The 19,427-nt window shown below is 42.0% G+C and overlaps 1 protein-coding gene across 1 annotated transcript in view; it reads right to left on the bottom strand.

The window, feature by feature from the left end:
• Positions 1-18,922, bottom strand: part of ZSWIM6 (zinc finger SWIM-type containing 6) — a 203,645-nt gene extending 184,723 nt beyond the window's left edge. Inside the window, exon 1 of the mRNA XM_082650143.1 lies at positions 18,247-18,922. Within this exon, the coding sequence (XP_082506269.1) occupies positions 18,247-18,907 (661 nt within the window). The 5' untranslated portion in view covers positions 18,908-18,922. The remainder of the gene's footprint in view (positions 1-18,246) is intronic.
• Between the last annotated feature and the right edge of the window lie 505 nt (positions 18,923-19,427).

Genomic DNA, 19,427 nt, shown 5'->3' with positions numbered 1-19,427 from the left:
TTGAGAAGGCATCTAGCAAAGACCCACTGGGTGCTCCTGCGCAGGTGACTTAGCCACCTCATGTCTCAGTTTCCTCAGCCACAGAACGAAGAGAATACCTTCTTCCCAAAGTTGTTATGAGGGCTGGAGATCATGCTTGTAAAACACGGAACTGCTGATCCAAAAGTGGACGACACTATGAGCTGCAACTACATAAAACAGCAAATGAACACAAGTTTCAAATAAGAGTTGACCCCCAACCCCACCCCAAACAACATACTGAAAAAAGTTCGTTTGTCTAAGATCACTTTAATGGGACAGAAATAACTTCAAGTGGCAGATACCTGTTTGATATTTCTTACATGCATCATTCTAGCCTGCTCCTTTTGAGTTCGATTAACATGCCGGATCAAAGATAGCAGGACAAAAAAAATTGAAAGAGAAATAGCTCAAGCACGGGCAAGAACGCACAGAATAACGAATAGAAAAAGATGCTGCATGCAGACCTGCTTTGTGGCCCACAGTGACCCTGCACGTGAGCTCCGTTCAAGGCCAGTGCCCTGCCCACCAAGATGGAACACAGCTTCTCATGCAAGAGAACTGAGAAAAAGACTGAAGAAGAGAACTGACCTACAAACGTGGGTGAGTCTCCTGCTCTAACGACACACCCTACCATCCTCTCAAAACCTTCGGCTGTTTGTTTTTTTCCAGGTAACTTATGTATGACAAACTGAATTTCTCAATCCATGTTATATAAACCCCCATACCAATACAATTGACCTTGATTAGGGAGCTTCTCAAACTCTTCTAAGGACGTCCCTCTAACAGCAGAAACAAATGAAAAAGTACCTTTGGGTAGTCTGGGAGTGGCCAAAAGAGGCCACAAACGTAAAACTAGACTACGTTTTTCAAACTGACATATTCTTTGTGGGACAGGTGTGAGACAGCTAGTAGATCGAGCCACTGAGTAAAAGCACTGCCTCTTCCCAGAGTCAGAAAAATATTTCCCAAGTAAAACACCACTGCCTTCATCCATTTATTCAACAAACTTTTTCTGAGAGTCAACCATGTGCAAAGGGCTTTATTGGGACTGTGAATATGAAAATATATACATATAGACATACACACATACAGTCTAATGGGGGAGACAAAAAATTCACATAGGAAACTATGATTAGGGTTACAAAGGAGAGAACTCTTTGCTAGGAGCTTTCTCTAAGCCAAGCTGACAATTAAGGCATGAATCAGGCAAAGAAGAGCATTCCAAGCAGAAAAAAAGAACATGGGCAAAGGCAGTGAAGGGCAAGGGAGAACAGTGTGCAAAAGGCACCTGAGGGACCAGGCTGGACCACGCTAGGCCTTGCACACCCATGAATGACTTCTGTCCTCTGAACAAAGGGAAGCCACTGAAGGTTCTGCACAGGGAGAGCACAGGCAACATCATCCTGCCTGCAATACATATCATAAGAGCTGATCCTTGCCTGTCCAAAGTTCACAAGCTGATTATAACACTCTTAACAAATACATGAAGTCCACTCTTAACACATGTACACACATGAGAAGAGCACATACAAGAAAATGAAAAGCTCTGTGGTACATATTAGAAGTATACAAAGGCCATTAACAGGCCTTTCACTGGATAGTTAGAAAAGAGTGTGGAGCAGGTCATCCAGGTCACATCAGCACAGCTTTCAAGGGCAATGATATATGAGATCACCCAAAAATAGAATTGAAAAAAATACACAACCAAAATTTCAGTTCATATTAAGTTCTTAAAATTTAACTTGAGGGGTTTCCCTGGTGGCGCAGTGGTTGAGAGTCCGCCTGCCGATGCAGGGGACATGGGTTCGTGCCCCGGTCTGGGAAGATCCCACATGCCGCGGAGCGGCTGGGCCCGTGAGCCATGGCCGCTGAGCCTGCACGTCCGGAGCCTGTGCTCCGCAACAACAGAGGCCGCGACAGTGAGAGGCCTGCGCACCGCGATGAAGAGTGGCCCCCGCTCTCCGCAACCAGAGAAAGCCCTCGCACAGAAACAAAGACCCAACACAGCCAAAAATTAATTAATTATTTTTAAAAAGTGCTCCAATGACCTTGTTTAAAAAAACAAAAATTGAAGTATCAAATAAAAGGAAAAAGCAATCTCTTAATCACTCGAAGGTATTTAAAATTCAAAGTTATTTGCTTTGGTAACCCAAAAGTACTGTTCTACACAGGAATGCCCGAATTATTTTCTGTGTAGACGCCGGAACCATCTAATAAATAAACTGCTTTTTCAGAATAGTTTTTTGGCTGATGCTGATGCTGTTAACAAGTTAACAAGCTCGAAGGAAAAAGTTCCCTCAAATAAGAAAAAGAAGAAAGAAATCTTACATGGTATTTGTATAAATGTACTGCTGGTAATAAAATAAAGTCTCAAAAACCAACCTTCCTATCTTGTGGTCATATTCCTATTCAAAATACCTCCTAAGAGACAACTCAGATTTAGAAAATCAAACAGAAATTGGAACTTGGAGCTATTTTTTTTCAACTAAGAGAATTTCATACAGGTACACATAAATACTGACATATAATCTAAGCCTACCATTCATTCAAGGGACATTTCAATGTCTACTATACACACACTTCACTGACACTATTAATAGTTGGCTGTCCTGGATTTAAAATTTACCAGTATTTTTTTTCACTCTAGCAGATTTATATTTCAACTCCAAAAAGGGACTTTTTATTTAAATACTCTGTGATTCTCACCCTAAAAAACAAGACTAGAAATATCTACTAAACAATAGCAAACTCAAAATGACCCTATAAGTATACGGCAGGGACTTCCCTGGTGGTCCAGTGGTTAAGACTCTGTGCTCCCAATGCAGGGGGGCCAGGTTCGATCCCTGGTCAGGGAACTAGATCCCGCATGCTGCAACTAAAAGCCCCGCATGCTGCAATGAAGATCCCGCGTGCCACAACTAAGACCCAGTACAGCCAAATAAATAAATATTAAAAAGTAAATAAATAAAATGTTATTTAAAAGAACAGTATATAGCAGAATATTTTTACATTTATTTGTTAGCACTTCATATTCTGAGTTGTTTGATAGCCTAACTATTGCTCCCCTCTATAAAAGATGCTTAGAAATCTACAATCCTACACACTGCAATTTCTCATAAGAAACAATCCCTCATTTTCTCCAATTTTCACATTAAAGATGAGTTCCACAGCTGTGTTCTCAAGTTTGGAAAGGGCCATGAATCAGACAGGCCAGTGTCAGTCTTTACAACAACCCCTTGCAGAATGTCAGAAGGTCTACCCACCTTCACTGAGAAAAAACCAGAGTATACTTATGAACTTGATTTACTATTATATCTTTTTTAAAAACGGTATGACGGTTCTAGATTTCCTGGGTAAGGCTTATTGAAAGAGTCAAGACACAGAATTTTCTACATTAAATAATAAATTAGGCTTCTTGAAAGAGCCAGGTTCAAAGCTCAATTCTAAAACTTAAAAAGGCAAATCAAAAGTAAAGAGAAAACTAGTTGCTCCACAACTGTAAAGGATCAAAGAGGGGAACTGCAACTCAAGGAGTAAATTTTAAAAACTAGCCTTTTAGAGATGCAATAGCCAATCCATCCATAAAACCACCATAAGTTGGCCATTATACACTGCATACATTACATTCTGAATTGTTACTATCTTTTTTTTTTTTTGCTGTACGCGGGCCTCTCACTGTTGTGGCCTCTCCCGTTGCAGAGCACAGGCTCCGGACGCGCAGGCTCAGCAGCCATGGCTCACGGGCCCAGCCGCTCCGCGGCATGTGGGATCTTTCCAGACCGGGGCACGAACCCGAGTCCCTTGCATCGGCAGGCGGACTCTCAACCACTGCGCCACCAGAGAAGCCCTGAATTGTTACTATCTTTAACAGGAAGAATGGGGGGGGGGAGAGTAAGTAAAAAATACAGTTTTCGTAACATTAAATAAGCAGCCCAGTGAAATATAAATTCCGGAAGAGGGAGGAGGAAAGGGACCCTCTATATCTGAACATGGCTACTTGAATTTTTTGTGCTTTTCTGGCCTTAACCCACCACCACTTAGCCCATCTTTACCACCATTCCTTCCCAAGACCCCAACACGCACGCATATGCACGCAGGCGCACAAACGGGCGTTCACACACAACACATACACACAGTTACAAGGTTTAAAAAATACAAACCATATCCTTATGTGTCAAAAAATAAACTTCATACAAGAGCACAAGAACTCTGAAGTCTCGTGATTTATCAAAATCAAAAGACAATGCCACTGCTAAGCTATGAGCTAATGCAAATTCAGACCTAATACATACACTGAATTTTGAATAAACTCAGTCACTGGCTCTTACATCACCAATTTTTTTTCTAACACATCTAAAATTATAAACTATGAAAACAAATTCTGGAAAATAAATGAGCATGAAAAATTATGGATGAAACTTAAAATTACTGTTGAAACAGAATTTTTTTTTTGCGGTACGCGGGCCTCTCACTATTGTGGCCTCTACCGTTGCGGAGCACAGGCTCCGGACGTGCAGGCTCAGCGGCCATGGCTCACGGGCCCAGCCGCTCCGCGGCAGGTGGGATCTTCCCAGACCGGGGCACAAACCCACGTCCCCTGCATCGGCAGGCAGACTTTCAACCACTGCGCCACCAGGGAAGCCCTGAAACAGAATTTTTTTAAAAATCTGTCCATTTTAAAATAAAAGCATTTTTTCACAAATTGTTAAAATGAATAAAGAGTTTCAAAAAAAATTTTCTCCATTGCAATAGTTCTTATTGAAAGCAAAAATGCAATACTATCCAATACTCTGGAATTCCTTGCTATTTAATGAAACAGCTTAGACAAAATGCCTTTTTAATAAGTTGCTAAGAGAGATCCACAAAAACTGCAAAGAAACTGCTCTGACAAGTTCCAATAAGGAACATCATTTGAGCACTTTACTTATAACAGCACTAGTCAAACTACCATCTGGGCTTTGGTTTTAATCAAGCTTATTAGTTAAACTGGAGCTGACATCATTTACATGACTAACCTAAATGAAATCTAAATTACATTACGGATCCATAAGATAGTCACTTACCTACTACCATCCAGTAGATTATAATGTTCTAAGCATCATATTATAAATATATATATATGTGTGCATACACACACACACACACACACACACACACACACACACACACACACACACACACACACACACACACACACACCCCTATCTATAGAAACATACATAGATATATCAGTGGATCTATCTCCAAGCCACTTTTGGAAAATACACCTACCATAACCTCTAACTGCAGAAAGACACCACATGGTATAATTAATACACTGTGATATAGTTCAATGTACTCGGTACTCTATCCCCAAGACATTCTGATTATATTCCCTAATGAAATTTTTGTTTTCACTCTAAGAAACAAAATATTCTTGGATCAGCAAGAGTAAGCTGCCCAACTTGCTCTTATCCACAATGGAAGCATCTCATTTTAAGATGTAAAAATTTAAATTAACTCTGAAACATCTGCCTTCTCTAAGCCATTAGACCAGCAAGTCACCTTTCAGTAAATCCCTCACCTTAAGCTTTATTTCAAAAAGTGAAGGCAGCAAAATTTGTCCAATTACTACCTTAAAGACAAAGTGAAAAAAAATCAATTTGATTCTATTCCTAGTTATTTTGGCCAATTATTTTGTTACCTTAAGAAGGGCATCACATCAATGCACTAGCTAAATGTTATCCTGACATCCAACAGATCTAAGTACATTATACCACAATTCACTGAGTAAGTGAATAATAATCATCATCCCTGTTTCTATTCACATTCAGTGTGGTCCATGGTACACTGAAAATCATCCCTAACATACCCTCAGCTTTTTTATGTACCACTATGGAAAGAATATAAATACTGTTCTTCTTACCAAAGTCCCTTCCAAACATACTACAGATTCACACTGTGACATTCTTTTCACTTCTTTCCAAAATTATACAAGAACAAATACAACATATTTTTCATTTTGAGTACAACTGATAATCAAGTAAATTCTTAAATTCACATGTGCATCCAAAAGTTTGAAACTCAGTTTGCAAATACACTCCACATAATACTGGCTCTAGGGTATACAGAATCTAGACCCAGATACTGCTACTTCAACCAAAACCCACCTATACGCCCTACTAGAATAAATAGTAAGCTTTTTATTTGCTAAACATGTTCTTACAGCATTAACCAAACCTAAACACACACAACTGTGTTAGCAAAGAGAACACTGACAACTGTAGGAAAAAAAAGTACATTTTTTTTAATGTCTAATGACACCTATAATTATATAAACCAATTCAGACTCTACAACTTCAACAGGAATGGCAATTTTAAAGATGGCCAAGGCATTTTAAATTAATCAGGCAAATCTCACACCTCTTGGTGCCACCACAAAACCAAAATTATTGAGCAGGATATATGTCTGACCTGATAAGGCAATTCTTAAATCTTTCTCCTATCTAAAATAGTTATCACAGTATGATGACTACTATCAAAAATCAATCCTTTCTTAAAAAATGCACATCCCACTTCGAAAAAGTAGAGGTAAGTAGAATATCATAACACAGAATATATACAAAAATTAGTTCAGTTTAATAACTGAAAAGTTAAGTTTTTGACATTTGCCAAGCAGTCCCACAACGTGCTGGCCCTATGCCATCATGGCCTAGTGCCAGCCTGATGGAGGGCCAGGCTAAAAATAGCAGCCAAGCAGCAGCTGGAACACATAGGTCCTTGTGACCTCAGCTTTATTTCCCTAAATCGAGGGAGGTTGAAGGGAAGGGGACAGTGGCTGGGAAAGAAAGGAATGGAACACACTCTCTTGGTTGGTATTTCTTACCTCTTCCGATTTCTTGCCTTTTTCCCTACCACTCTCTACTATTCCTCACTCCCCCACTCCATTCCCCCGTGTCCAAGAAAGGAAGGGAAAAAGCATGGGCATTAGAGAAGGAGGGAAAAGAAGAAAGATACTTGAGCTCTGAGGCAGGTTAGGTTCAGAGGCTCCCTTCACTCCTACCCTCAAGTCTCACTTGATTCTGCCATCATCACAAAGCAGCCATTGGCCATTTCAGTCCTCAGCTTTACCATGGTCTAGAGAAAATATAAGACAAAAATTACACAGGTGATAATTGTAGGAGAGAAGCAAAAGAGAACTAGACTATGGTGTCAGGAGTTCAAAATCCTAAGTGCTAAGGAAACTTGAAGAATGCTTTAAAAAAAAAAAAAACAAAGTCCGGGGCTTCCCTGGTGGCGCAGTGGTTGAGAGTCCGCCTGCCGATGCAGGGGACACGGGTTCGTGCCCCGGTCCAGGAAGATCCCATATGCCGCGGGGCAGCTAGGCCCGTGAGCCATGGCCACTGAGCCTGCGCGTCAGGAGCCTGTGCTCCACAACGGGAGAGGCCACAACAGTGAAAGGCCCGCGTACCGCAAAAAAAAAAAAAAAAAAGTCCGGGACTTCCCTGGAGGTCCAGTGGTTGGGACTCAGTGTTTCCACTGCTGAAGGCTCTGGTTCAATCCCACCGCATGGACAAAAAAAAATTAAAAATTAAAAAATTAAATTAAATTAAAAAACAAACTCCTAAAGAAATAAGGTAAACTTATTTTTTAAAAAAGTCCTCTCTCACATACATCTGATTACAAACTTCTGGTATTTGTGTTTTAGCAGTTTATTTTACGACAAATATTTATTAAAATCATGACCATCTTCTTTGTAGAAATGAGTTAATATAAAGCAGTAGCAGGAACAAAGGTTCAACGTAACCAAATACTACAGTGCTACCTTCAACTTCTGCCAGCCTTTACCAAAAGACCAACAGTAACACCAGAAGAGGCTCCAGGCTCTGCCCTTTACAGTGAAATGATAAAATACCTATACTTCATTTATAAAAATACTGATCACTGTCAGCAAATATTTAACAGCTACAACATGGCACATGTAGCATTCTAAATTGTACTAACGTAATTAAGAGAATTTAAATCTTGCTTCTGTGGACTCATTCTATGTACTATCTTCTTACATTATTTTCCATAATACCTTCTAACCTTAGAGATCTGACACCAATTAACAATGAAAAATGCTTTAAGTAAACAGACTGTTAAATAACCTAAGACCAGGCAGTGAGTCACCTGAACTTTAAGCGCATTAATTCACTAAATGAGCTTCCAATTTATCTGATCAGCTTTTTCAGTTGGTAAGAGTTTAGATGTACTGACAGGTTCTACTGCATCCTTCCAATTAACATCCTTCCAATTACCTATCTCTTTCAAAGAAAATTAAATCTTTTTCTCAGCACAAGAAATAGTATAATTTTCAATCATAACATTCAAAAAGTTGTACAAGATAAATGTATATATGCGACATATATATTGCAATTAGATCTAACATGCAAGTTACTCCTCTTTCAAAAGTTAAAAATGTCTGATGAATGATGATCAAAATCACCCCACACAACCATCTTCCAAAGCTGAAGTTCGTTCACAAAAAGGCACTTTTTTTAACTTTTTGTTTTATATTGGAGTATAACCGATTGACAATGTTGTGATAGTTTCAGGTGCACAGCAAAGCGACTCAGCCATACATATACATATATTCATTATCCCCCAGACTCCCCTTCCATCCAGGCTGCTACATAACATTGAGCAGAGTTCCCTGTGCTATACAGTAGGTCCCACAAAAGGTATTTTTAAAGTGCAGTTTTTCAAATCAAATTTTTAAAATACATGTTAAAAATCATAGCTCTGATCACAATTTAAAATTCTGGCTGTGAAAAATTACCCTAAAAAGTACTAAGAGACTATAAACATGAAGATGAACTTTCTAGAATAGTTAACGATGACACATCACAAGTAATATTATTTAGGCGGTAAGAGTACCAGCCCAGAGAGGCTGTGTCTAGCTCCATAATTTACCACGCTGTGTGACCTTGGGCAAAAGTTACTTGCGCTTTTTCCCTATGCTTCAGTTATCTCATCTGTGAAATGAAAATAATAAAAGTACCTAACTCATAGGGCCGTTAAGAAATATAAAGTACTTGGAGCAGTATCTGGCACATGGTTAAGTGCTCTGAAAGTGTTGACTGGAAATGCTGATACAGCAGTATTAAGAGGCTCACTGTAAATCATGCTCAGTACAATAAAGAAAACCCCGAAATAATACAAGGTCTTTATGAAGAGATGTTAATAAAGCTTTGAGGCCACATCAATTACGTGAAAGAAGTGTACCTAAGGGTTATGTATATAGTACTAGTTACTAGCGATGAGGGTGGGGTGACACTGGCAAACACTGAAAAATGTACAAAAACAGGTCAAACACAGACACTACTGAATAAGTTTTCATATACATACTACGTTCAGAATAGACAAATTTCTTCCTGGGTATTGACTTCTATCGTCCTGTGTATGTAGTATTTTCAACTTTTAGTAAATTCTGTATTACAAGGAGGTATGCGTACAGTCATGTGTACTCACACCAACTGTAACAGAGTTTCATACAGCTAGCAATCATAACTAACTTTTCCTGAACTTTAATCTCATCAGAGAACGTCTCTACAGTTTCCAAATGTCTACGAATGTTTTATACTAGCATGTACTAAGCATGCCAGAATCACTGCTTAACTGAAGTCATTAGAATCTGGCCTGAAACTAAAATGTTATCTAGAAATATTTTTATAACATTCAATGAAATGTTAGCCAAATAATCTCTCCAACAGCACAGTCAATTTACATTCACTATATGCTTGTTCTGATTTCTGAGATTTTCTGAAGTTTACCAAACATTCCCAGAAAATTAGGAGGCAGCCTGAGTAGTGGAAAAACAGAGATTCCACATTTAACTTTGCAATTTACTATGCCTCTCTGGACAAATTACTCAACATGTCTGGGCCTCAGTTTTCTCATGAGCAAAATGGGAGAAGCTGGAATCTAGCTGTACAAATATTCAGAGCTCTACAGGTAGATAATAACTATCATGCAAAGTATTGTGTAAAAACAGAATCTCATCCGTTCGCATATTTAAGAAGAAACAGAAGAGTGCACCTGTACACAGAGGTCACTGAAATACGCTTGGGGTAGTGATACTCAAATGATACCTAGGTTCATCTGTCTCCTTTTCTCTCACTTGGGAACATCAAATTTGTTACAAATAAATACATAAATAAATATATGTAACATATGCTGACAAAAAACTAATTATCACTAAAGAATTCCACAAATATAAAACACTTAGCATACCCTTTTCCAACAGACTTCACTTACTATCAGCTGAAGGTCAATCTTTAAGTTCAAAATGAAAAGCAGATTTTGCACTGCGTTCTCTCCAAAGCTTGCTTTGGCTATCTTTTCTAGATCAAAGAAATAAAGGAAGCATCCTATTTTTAAAGAATTGAAAACCATGTACAAAGGAAATTCTTAGCAGAACACATGGCGCTGAAAGCAAAAAGTGGAAGGACACTCAGATTTTTCAAACAAATCTAACACACTTTATTTTTGAGACTCTGGCTAGGATTGGGAAACAAGTCTCTTTCCATGGGACAAGACTATGTAACATATTTCTCCAAATTACCACTTGGTACTGATTTCTCAGAAAGAGATGAGTCTTTCCATTCACTATAAGGAGGAAATAGCTCATGTTTTCTAATTTACAGTAATAAATACAGTAATATTTACATACATCAAAAAATTAATAAACCAAGAAAATTAGATTACATTTTTATTGCGAGAAAGCATGGTTTTTCAAACTATATAATAGTAATCTGAAAGGTAACTGAAAATGGTTTTGTGGGCTCCATGTAGTTTATTACCATTTAAAAAATTGTTGCCTATAATCTGCTTTGTTTCTAAGATGTTTATACTTACCTATAATCTGCTTTCTCTTGTAGGATATTTGTCCTCTTAAATATAACAGGTGAAGGTCAACAGCAGTTCAAGTTAAATGATGGCCCCTATAAAAATTTCTAACACGGGTGTGTCTTATCATATGTATACATAAGCTTCTTAAAATAAAGGTACCAAATTCATTTTGCATCACTGAAGAAAACCGATTTTCCAACACAAAAATATAAAGCACGTAAGCATTTGGAATTAGTACAGACCCGTTCGTATAATTTTTAAAAGGGACAGCTTTCTTAAACGAAAGTATCAGTCATTCCTTCATTGCCATCCTGTTCACTGAACATATTACTAGCTAAAATCACACATTCTTAAGTAAACTCTTAATATGATTCTGAGTAAAAAAGACATGCTGCCCTGCATCTTTGCAGACCAAACATTTAGAGTTGGAACTGACAGTAACTGATTACCCATTGTGAAAAGAAAAGAAGCCAAGGATAAACAGATAAACATCTTAACAGTTGGCCAGGACATACTTAAGACAACACTGACTTTAATTGTTCAATTAATTGCAATAATTGTTCTTTAGACAACACGTTCCACGGAATCCTGATGTTTTAAGAAGGAAAGGTATCCGAGTCTCTCATCTGCAAAAAGGATGAAACTCAATGCACAGTTAAAATAATGTGGGTGGCCTTTTCCTTCTCAATTCCAGGGTGTACTCAGAATACAAGTGTGTAGGGCAGGAAATTAAAGACTGAAGCAAGAGTAGAAATATTTGCTTAATTCAAATCTGCAATTCCATCTTCCAGTATTGTTGAAATATTTTGGCTACGAAAAGTATTCTGTCTCCCAAACACTTTAGATTTCTTCATTGGACCAATACTAACCGCTGGAGAACCAAGTATCATAAAAAATTTCAAGATTGCTTCACCTAAAATTGAAACTCCCTCAGAACAATGCTGAGCACATCTGAGATGCTCAATATTTTCAAGAATCAACTGTAAGCAAATTAAACATCTCAACTCAGATAGAACCACAATAAAAAAAACACATGCAACTAGTTTCAATTTTTTTTCCTTTTGTGTAATTTTTCATTAACCAAAAGACAAAACGAGCATAGGGCTCTCATTCAAATTTGTTCTATATCATTACCTTAATCTCAAAATTACATTCAATTAACTATATTATCATCAATAAACAAAACACCTAACTCTCAAAGTGCATTTAGAATCACATCTTTATATAATAATCTCTGGACTGTAAAGAAAATCAAAATACTCACAGGCCAACAAATTAGCCTTAAGTTAGCTGATTAAAATTTTAACCATCTTAAATCTAATAATGATCCCCTTTTACTGCTTTGCTACCCCCTAAATCATAAAATTTTAAGTAACAAATCTGAAAAGACCATGAGAATGTTTAACAAAGTATGAACAGAATTTCTCTCCCAAAAGTAACCAGAAAAAAAACAAAAAAACCTAGCTCCTTCCTTACACAAAAGACTAGTTTCTAGTTTTGTTTAGACATTTCTTGCTTTTAAATGATTGTTTAGTCACAAATAAGGAAATGGTGTTTCAAAAAAAAAAAATTGAGTGTACACCAGTTCTTCAGAAAGGGGACACACACACACACACACACCCCAAAACAAAAAAAAATGTATTAATTAAAAACACAAGGATAACGATCCTAAGATTTCTTATTACAAAAGTATATGCTGCTAGTTTTAAGAAAAATCCAACCATAATAACAATGAAAATTAAAATTCCCCCCAAAACCTTGCCCATTCATTTGACTGCCCTCCTCCAAAGATACTCACTATCCACTGGTTGCTTGTGTACATTTTCCACATTCTTATACACCTATATGCAAGTCCATCTTTTTTGTTTTAAACAGAAATTGCAGCATACTACATGAACTGTTGAGTTGTCTTCATTTTTTTTCGCTTAAAATTTTCTCTTTTTTTGTATTTTATTTTTTAACATCTTTATTGGAGTATAATTGCTCTACAATGGTGTGTTAGTTTCTGCTTTATAACAACGTGAATCAGCTATACATATACATATATCCCCATATTTCCTCCCTCTTGTGTCTCCCTCCCATCCTCTCTATCCCACCCCTCTAGGTGGACACAAAGCACTGAGCTGATCTCCCTGAGCTATGCGGCTGCTTCCCTCTAGCTATCTATTTTACATTTGGTAGTATACATAAGTCCATGTCACACTCTCACTTTGTCCCAGCTTACCCTTCCCCCTCCCCATGTACTCAAGTCCATTCTCTACATCTGCGTCTTTATTCCTGTCCTGCCCCTAGGTTCTTCAGAACCTTTTTTTTTTTTTTTTAGATTCCATATATATGTGTTAGCATACGGTACTTGTTTTTCTCTTTTTGACTTACTTCACTCTGTATGACAGACTCTAGATCCATCCACCTCACTACAAATAACTCAATTTCGTTTCTTTTTATGACTGAGTAATATTCCATTGGATACATGTGCCACATCTTCTTTATCCATTCATCTGTCGATGGACACTTAGGTTGCTTCCATGTCCTGGCTATTGTAAATAGAGCTGCAATGAACACTGTGGTACATGACTCTTTCTGAATTATGGTTTTCTCAGGGTATATGCCCAGTAGTGGGATTGCTGGGTCATATGGTAGTTCTATTTTTAGTTTTTGAAGGAACGTCCATACTATACTCCATAGTGGCTGTATCAATTTACATTCCCACCAACAGTGCAAGGGGGTTCCCTTTTCTCCACACCCTCTCCAGCATTTATTATATGTAGATTTTCTGATGATGGCCCTTCTGAACTGTGTGAGGTGATACCTCATTGTAGTTTTGCTTTATATTTCTCTAATGATTAGTGATGTTGAGGATCCTTTCATGTGTTTGTTGGCAATCTGTATATCTTTTTTGGAGAATTGTCTATTTAGGTCTTCCGCCCATTTTTGGATTGGGTTGTTTGTTTTTTTGATATTGAGCTGCATGAGCTGCTTGTAAATTTTGGAGATTAATCCTCTGTCAGTTGCTTCATTTGCAAATATTTTCTCCCATTCTGAGGGTTGTCTTTTTGTCTTGTTTATGGTTTCCTTTGCTGTGCAAAAGCTTTTAAGTTTCATTAGGTCCCATTTGTTTATTTTGGTTTTATTTCCATTTCTCTAGGAGGTGGGTCTAAAAGGATCTTGCTGTGATTTATGTCATAGAATGTTCTGCCTATGTTTTCCTCTAAGAGTCTGATAGTGTCTGGCCTTACATTTAGGTCTTTAATCCATTTTGAGTTTATTTTTCTGTATGGTGTTAGGAACTTCATTCTTTTACATGTAGCTATCCAGTTTTCCAAGCGCCACTTACTGAAGAGGCTGTCTTTTCTCCATTGTATATTCTTGCCTCCTTTTTAAAAAATAAAGTGACCATATGTGCGTGGGTTTATCTCTGGGCTTTCTATCCTGTTCCATTGATTTATCTTTCTGTTTTTGTGCCAGTACCACACTGTCTTGATTACTGTAGCTTTGTAGTATAGAATTGACTTGTTTTTACATGAAATATGCTGGTCACCTCTTCTTGTCAGTATATAAAAATATACTTTGTTTTTTCATGGTTGCATAGTATTCCATTGAGTACTACTTAGCCACTTCCCTTCTGATAGAAATTTAGCTTGATTCCAGATTTTCAGTATTGCAAACCATACTGCAATAAGCATCACTCACCGTAATGAACATCACTGTGCACTAATATCAATATATCTATGGAATAAATTCCTAGAAATGACACAAAAAGATTGTGCCAAACATCAGGGGAGGCAGCATCCCACTCTCCCACCTCCTCAATCAATTCTGGGTAATGTCTACCTGTGTGCCAATGTGGTGGATGAAAATGGCATGTCATTTTTGTGTCTCTCTTAGTGAAGATAAATACATTTATTAATAATTTGCATTTCTTTCTGAAATGTGTTGTCCATTTTTCTACCAGGTTATTCATGTCTTTTTTTTCCCCGATTTTTAGGAATTACCTGCCAGCCTTTGGTCAAACATGTGGCAAATATTTGCCCCAGTTAGTTGCTTAACTTGGTTCATCATGTTTTCAATCCTACAGAAACTTTTAGATTTTTTTAAATCAGGTAACTTATATCTGTCTCTTCCTTAACAATTCAAGTTTCAGGTCCCATTAGGGATTTGCCTGCTCTCTCCCAGGCAAAATTTTTGGGAAAATTTATGTGACTTCTAAATCATTACTGGAATGTTGTCAATAATATTTACATACAAGCACCTTACCTTCAGCAATAGCTCCCACCCCATATATCATTAGTTAACAATAATAAGCCAACAACACTTCCTCCAAAACTTCCCATAATCAACTGATGAACAGCTCTGTACCAATTAAATATTGCTTACAGCTGCTACATCAAAGGTTTAATTTCTTTTCCTTTAAATTTCTTTTTCTTAAAATCTAGGAGTTGGAAAATAATAACTAAGCAAGTATGTTTAATTTCCGGGAAATCCCAATTCTCTGTCCCTCAATCCTTAAATAATCTTCAACATTGTAAGTGTAAAATAACCTTAAATAATCTTCAACATTGTAAGTGTAAAATAAAGTCCAACAACTAGATTGTCTGTATTGTATCTATAATTTAGTCATCTCTACAAAAGTCAAAGAATACTTCCTGTACAAACAAACTTGTAATTTTGCAATAGCAGAAAATTGCTTATGATGCTATCAACAGAGTATTCTGTTCTTTTCCATTTCAGGTTATGAAGCGAAAGGGTTCTACCTCAAATCACAAAATTATAAAATAAGCTTCATGTTAGTTCCAATTCAAACCACCACTTAGAGCTAAATTAGATGGTTAATCTAGCCACTCTCTCTGTTCTTCTTTAAGAAAAAAAATCTTGGTCATAAGTTTTCTATCTCAGTGCCAGCTGCCAGGCATTTAACAGCCTTCCATCTCTAAGCTGACTGGCACAACAAGTAATACAACTTGGAAGTTAAGGAAATTGGCAGAACTCAGAAGGGAAAAAAGAATATTTTCCACAATTTGTACAGCACTTGTTTAGCACGTATGTTAAGTGTTTCCAAAGGGGTGGTCAACTCTTCAAACTATATAAGAAGGATCTACTTCACATCAACCACTGCCAGCTCCATTCAGTGGCCTCCTTCTCCTCCCGGGACTATTCAGAAAGTTACTATTTTCTTTACAACTCACTCCGGCCTCTTCACCAATGAAAGCAGGCAAAGCCCACGCTGTGTGTCTGTCTCCTAGAGAAGATTGCATCTTTTATTTATCGTCCCTTGGCTTTATTTTCACAGTGAATTCCTGGCTTAAATGCAATCAGCCAAGAAACCCTCCCTATGTGCTCTCCTGTCATTCCTCATTGCTTGCAAGCAGAGTCAAGCACAGAAGGGGGAAAAAAAAAAACTCAGCATTGCCAGCCAAGCCATAAAAACTCACAAACTAGTTATACTGAGAAAACATGGATGTGCTTCAATCTATTTCAACCAGGCAGGAAACAAGGGGGGGGGCATAATAACTTGAAAGGCTGTTAATTAGATTTTTTTTAAAGAATGGATGGCCTCAGAAGTTAAACCCCCCTCTAGACATAAGGAAAGGGGTATCTAACCTAGAAAAGGCAACACTGGGGGCTGCCTTTACAAATAAATGATCATGCAGAAAATCACGTTTGCAGATTGCATCAGAATTCAAAGTAACCAGATAGGATTAAAACAAATCTTTAAGTCTCTCTTGGGTCCCCACCCAGCCCCCCACCCGACTCCCAAAGAGAAGGATAAAAGGAACTGACTACGGAAAGAGAAGATTAAATAAAAAATCAGAGGCAGTGATGCTTCAAACCTCTCCCCATTCATTAGGAACCGTGCTCACCACCACAGTTTAAATAGACAGCAATATGAGAAGGGGGGGTTAGAAAATACGTCGTTTTGCAATCAGGAGAAAAATACGGGGAAAGGGCAGTTTCACTATAGCATTGTTCTTTTCCGTGCAGCTCAAAACATCCCCAGCGCTACAGCTGAAAAAAATATCTGACCAGAAAAACACACTGGAGGGCGGGGGGAGGGGGAGGACAGGGAAAGCTTTTAGAATTCGGTATTTGAGAAAACTCTCATGGTCTGTCAGAAAAAGAAGGGCTGTGCAGCTTTAAACCACAAGTCCTACTCTCGCCTTTGTCAAATATCTTCTACTTTACAAGCCCCGAAAAGAAATAAAGAGACTCTTTTGTTTGGTTTCCCCTTTTCGGAGGGTGACAGAAAACTGAAAGGGGCACAAATAAACCTGAAAATGAGAACAAAGTGCGGGGTCGTGCCCGGCTGCCAGGCGGTCGCGCAGGGAGGGACGCGGGAGCGGCCGCGGAGCCCCTCCGCCTCACGCTCCTGCAGCCGCCGGCCGAGAGCGCCAAGCCCGTCACCGCTCCCCACGGATCGCACAGAGCACGACCCCCGGTTCCCCCGGGCGCAAACCGAACTCCGGCGGCAGGAGCCCCGGGCACGCTGCTGCCCCCCGGAACGGGGAAGAACCAGCCGCTCCCGGCCCGGCTCGCGCCCTTTAATTAGGGAGCGTCCTCGCGGGGAGAGATCCCTCAGGAGATGGGTCCAGCCCGCCGCGCGGCCCCGAGACGGAGAGGCGCGGAGGAAAGGACATTTAAATCCCGGGGCGGCCGGTGGAGCTCGCCCGGGCCAGTCCAGACGCCGCAGCGACCCCCGGAGCTCCGCGGCCGCCAGCCCGTCGAAGCCAGGAGAAAAGAGGCAGCCGAGTGGCATTAAAATGTATTTCCCTCCCTCAAATGGAAGGGGCGGGGGGTGAGAAGGGGGGAGAAGAGGAGAAAGAAAGACGAGCGAGCGACAGACAAGGGGAGAGAGGAGGGAGAGCGCAGAGCGCGGCCCGGCCGCCGTTTCGGCCCCGGCCGGCATTGTCTGTGCGGCCCGCGCTCCCTCCCCCGCCCCGCACGGCCCCGCCACAGACACCCTCCGCCGGAGCCCGGCCGTCAGCCCGTGCCTTTGTCCACATTCACCCCCCAAAACAGGCGAGCAGCCCTCCAGGACGTGCTCCCCGGAAGAAGGGCGGGGAACCGAGCGGGCCGAGGGCACCCGACACCCACCCCGCGGACCCCGCGGAGGGGCGCGTCCTGCTGATTCATTTCCCCCTCGCGCTGGCCCGTCCGGGGAGACAGGGGGCGGGGAGGGCGGGGAGGAAATGGGCGCTCCGCTCTGGAGGACTATCCGGGACGGTGAGGGCACCGGGCGGGGTGCGGGCGCGCGCTGGGCTGAGGGGCTGCCGGGAGGAGAGGGGAGAGGAGGGGGCGGGCGCCCCCCCGAGGGACTGACGAACGGACAGACGGCCCCGCGACTGCCCCGTGACTCACCGACTTGCAGGACGTTGTCGACGCAGCCGCTCTCCAGCAGCGCGATGCCCCGGCGGAAGGGCAGCCGTGTCTCGTCTCCGCCGTCCGCCGACCCGGCGGCCCCCGCCGACGGGGCCCCGGCCCCGGCGGCGGCGGCGGCGGCAGCGGCGGCGGCGGCCGAGGTGGCGGCCGGCGAGGACGAGGAGCCGCCGCCGCCTGCGCCGCCCGCGCCGCCGCCCGCGCCGCCGGGGCCGCCGCTGTCTTCTCCGGGGCCGCCCGCGGCGCCGCCGCCGGTGTTGAAAGACGAGTACATGCAGATCTCCCGCTCGCTGCGGGGGAAGGACCAGTAGACGATGCGGCGCTGCACCGGCTCCGGGATGCGCTCAAAGCGCTCCTCCACGCGCTGGAACGGCCACTTCTCAGCCACCTTGCGCGCCGCGATGTCCAGCAGCGACTCGGGGCTCTGGGTCTTGCCCGGCGGCAGCAGCCCTAGCGCTGCGCCGCCGCCGCACGCCGCCGCCGCCGCGCCGCCCGCCCGCGGGCCCGGCCGACAGGCAGAGCTGTAGCCGCCACCCGCTCCTCCGCCGCCGCTGCTGGCCCCGCCGCCGCCGCCACCGCCTCCGCCGCCCGGCCGGCAGCAGAGCCGTTTCGCGGGAGGAGGCTGCTGTCCGCGCTCCGCCATGACCGCGCCGCTTCTAACCCGACAGCGGAAGTGCCAGGACCCTATAAACGGCACAAGGAAGCGCGACACGCACACGCCGCCGCGACGCCACGCTGCCATCTAGGGCCCGCCGCTCCTTGTACGGGCACAAGAGGTGAGGCCTTCACTGTGACGTCGAGGCTGAGGCGGGGCCCCGATAGGGGAACCTAGGGCCAAGGGCGGGGCCTATGCAAATCGCTGGGCTGAAACATAAATAGAGCGCTCAGCGGACACGGGGGTAGCGGGGGCGCTGGGGTTGGGTTCCCGAAGGGTTGTGAGAATGTCAGACTGCTGTGACGTGGGGGGCGGGGCTCAGGCGGGGTTCCCGGGGGAGGGGGCGGGCCGCCTGGCCTGGCCTAAGGTGGGTGGGTCTCTGCGCCCCCTGCCTACTCAACTTCCCCCTCCAATTCCCTGCCTCCCTTTGATGTCCAGCAAGTGAGGACGCGCCTCGTGGGTCGCAGCGGGGAGGGAAGGGGAGATGGGAGGTGAGCACAGGGGAGGG

This window comes from Grampus griseus (assembly GCF_964374135.1).
Source record: "Grampus griseus genome assembly, chromosome: 3".
Classification (NCBI taxonomy): Eukaryota; Metazoa; Chordata; class Mammalia; order Artiodactyla; family Delphinidae; genus Grampus; species Grampus griseus.
The sequence above is the reverse complement of the archived record's forward strand: the minus strand, read 5'-3'. Positions and strand labels throughout refer to the sequence as shown.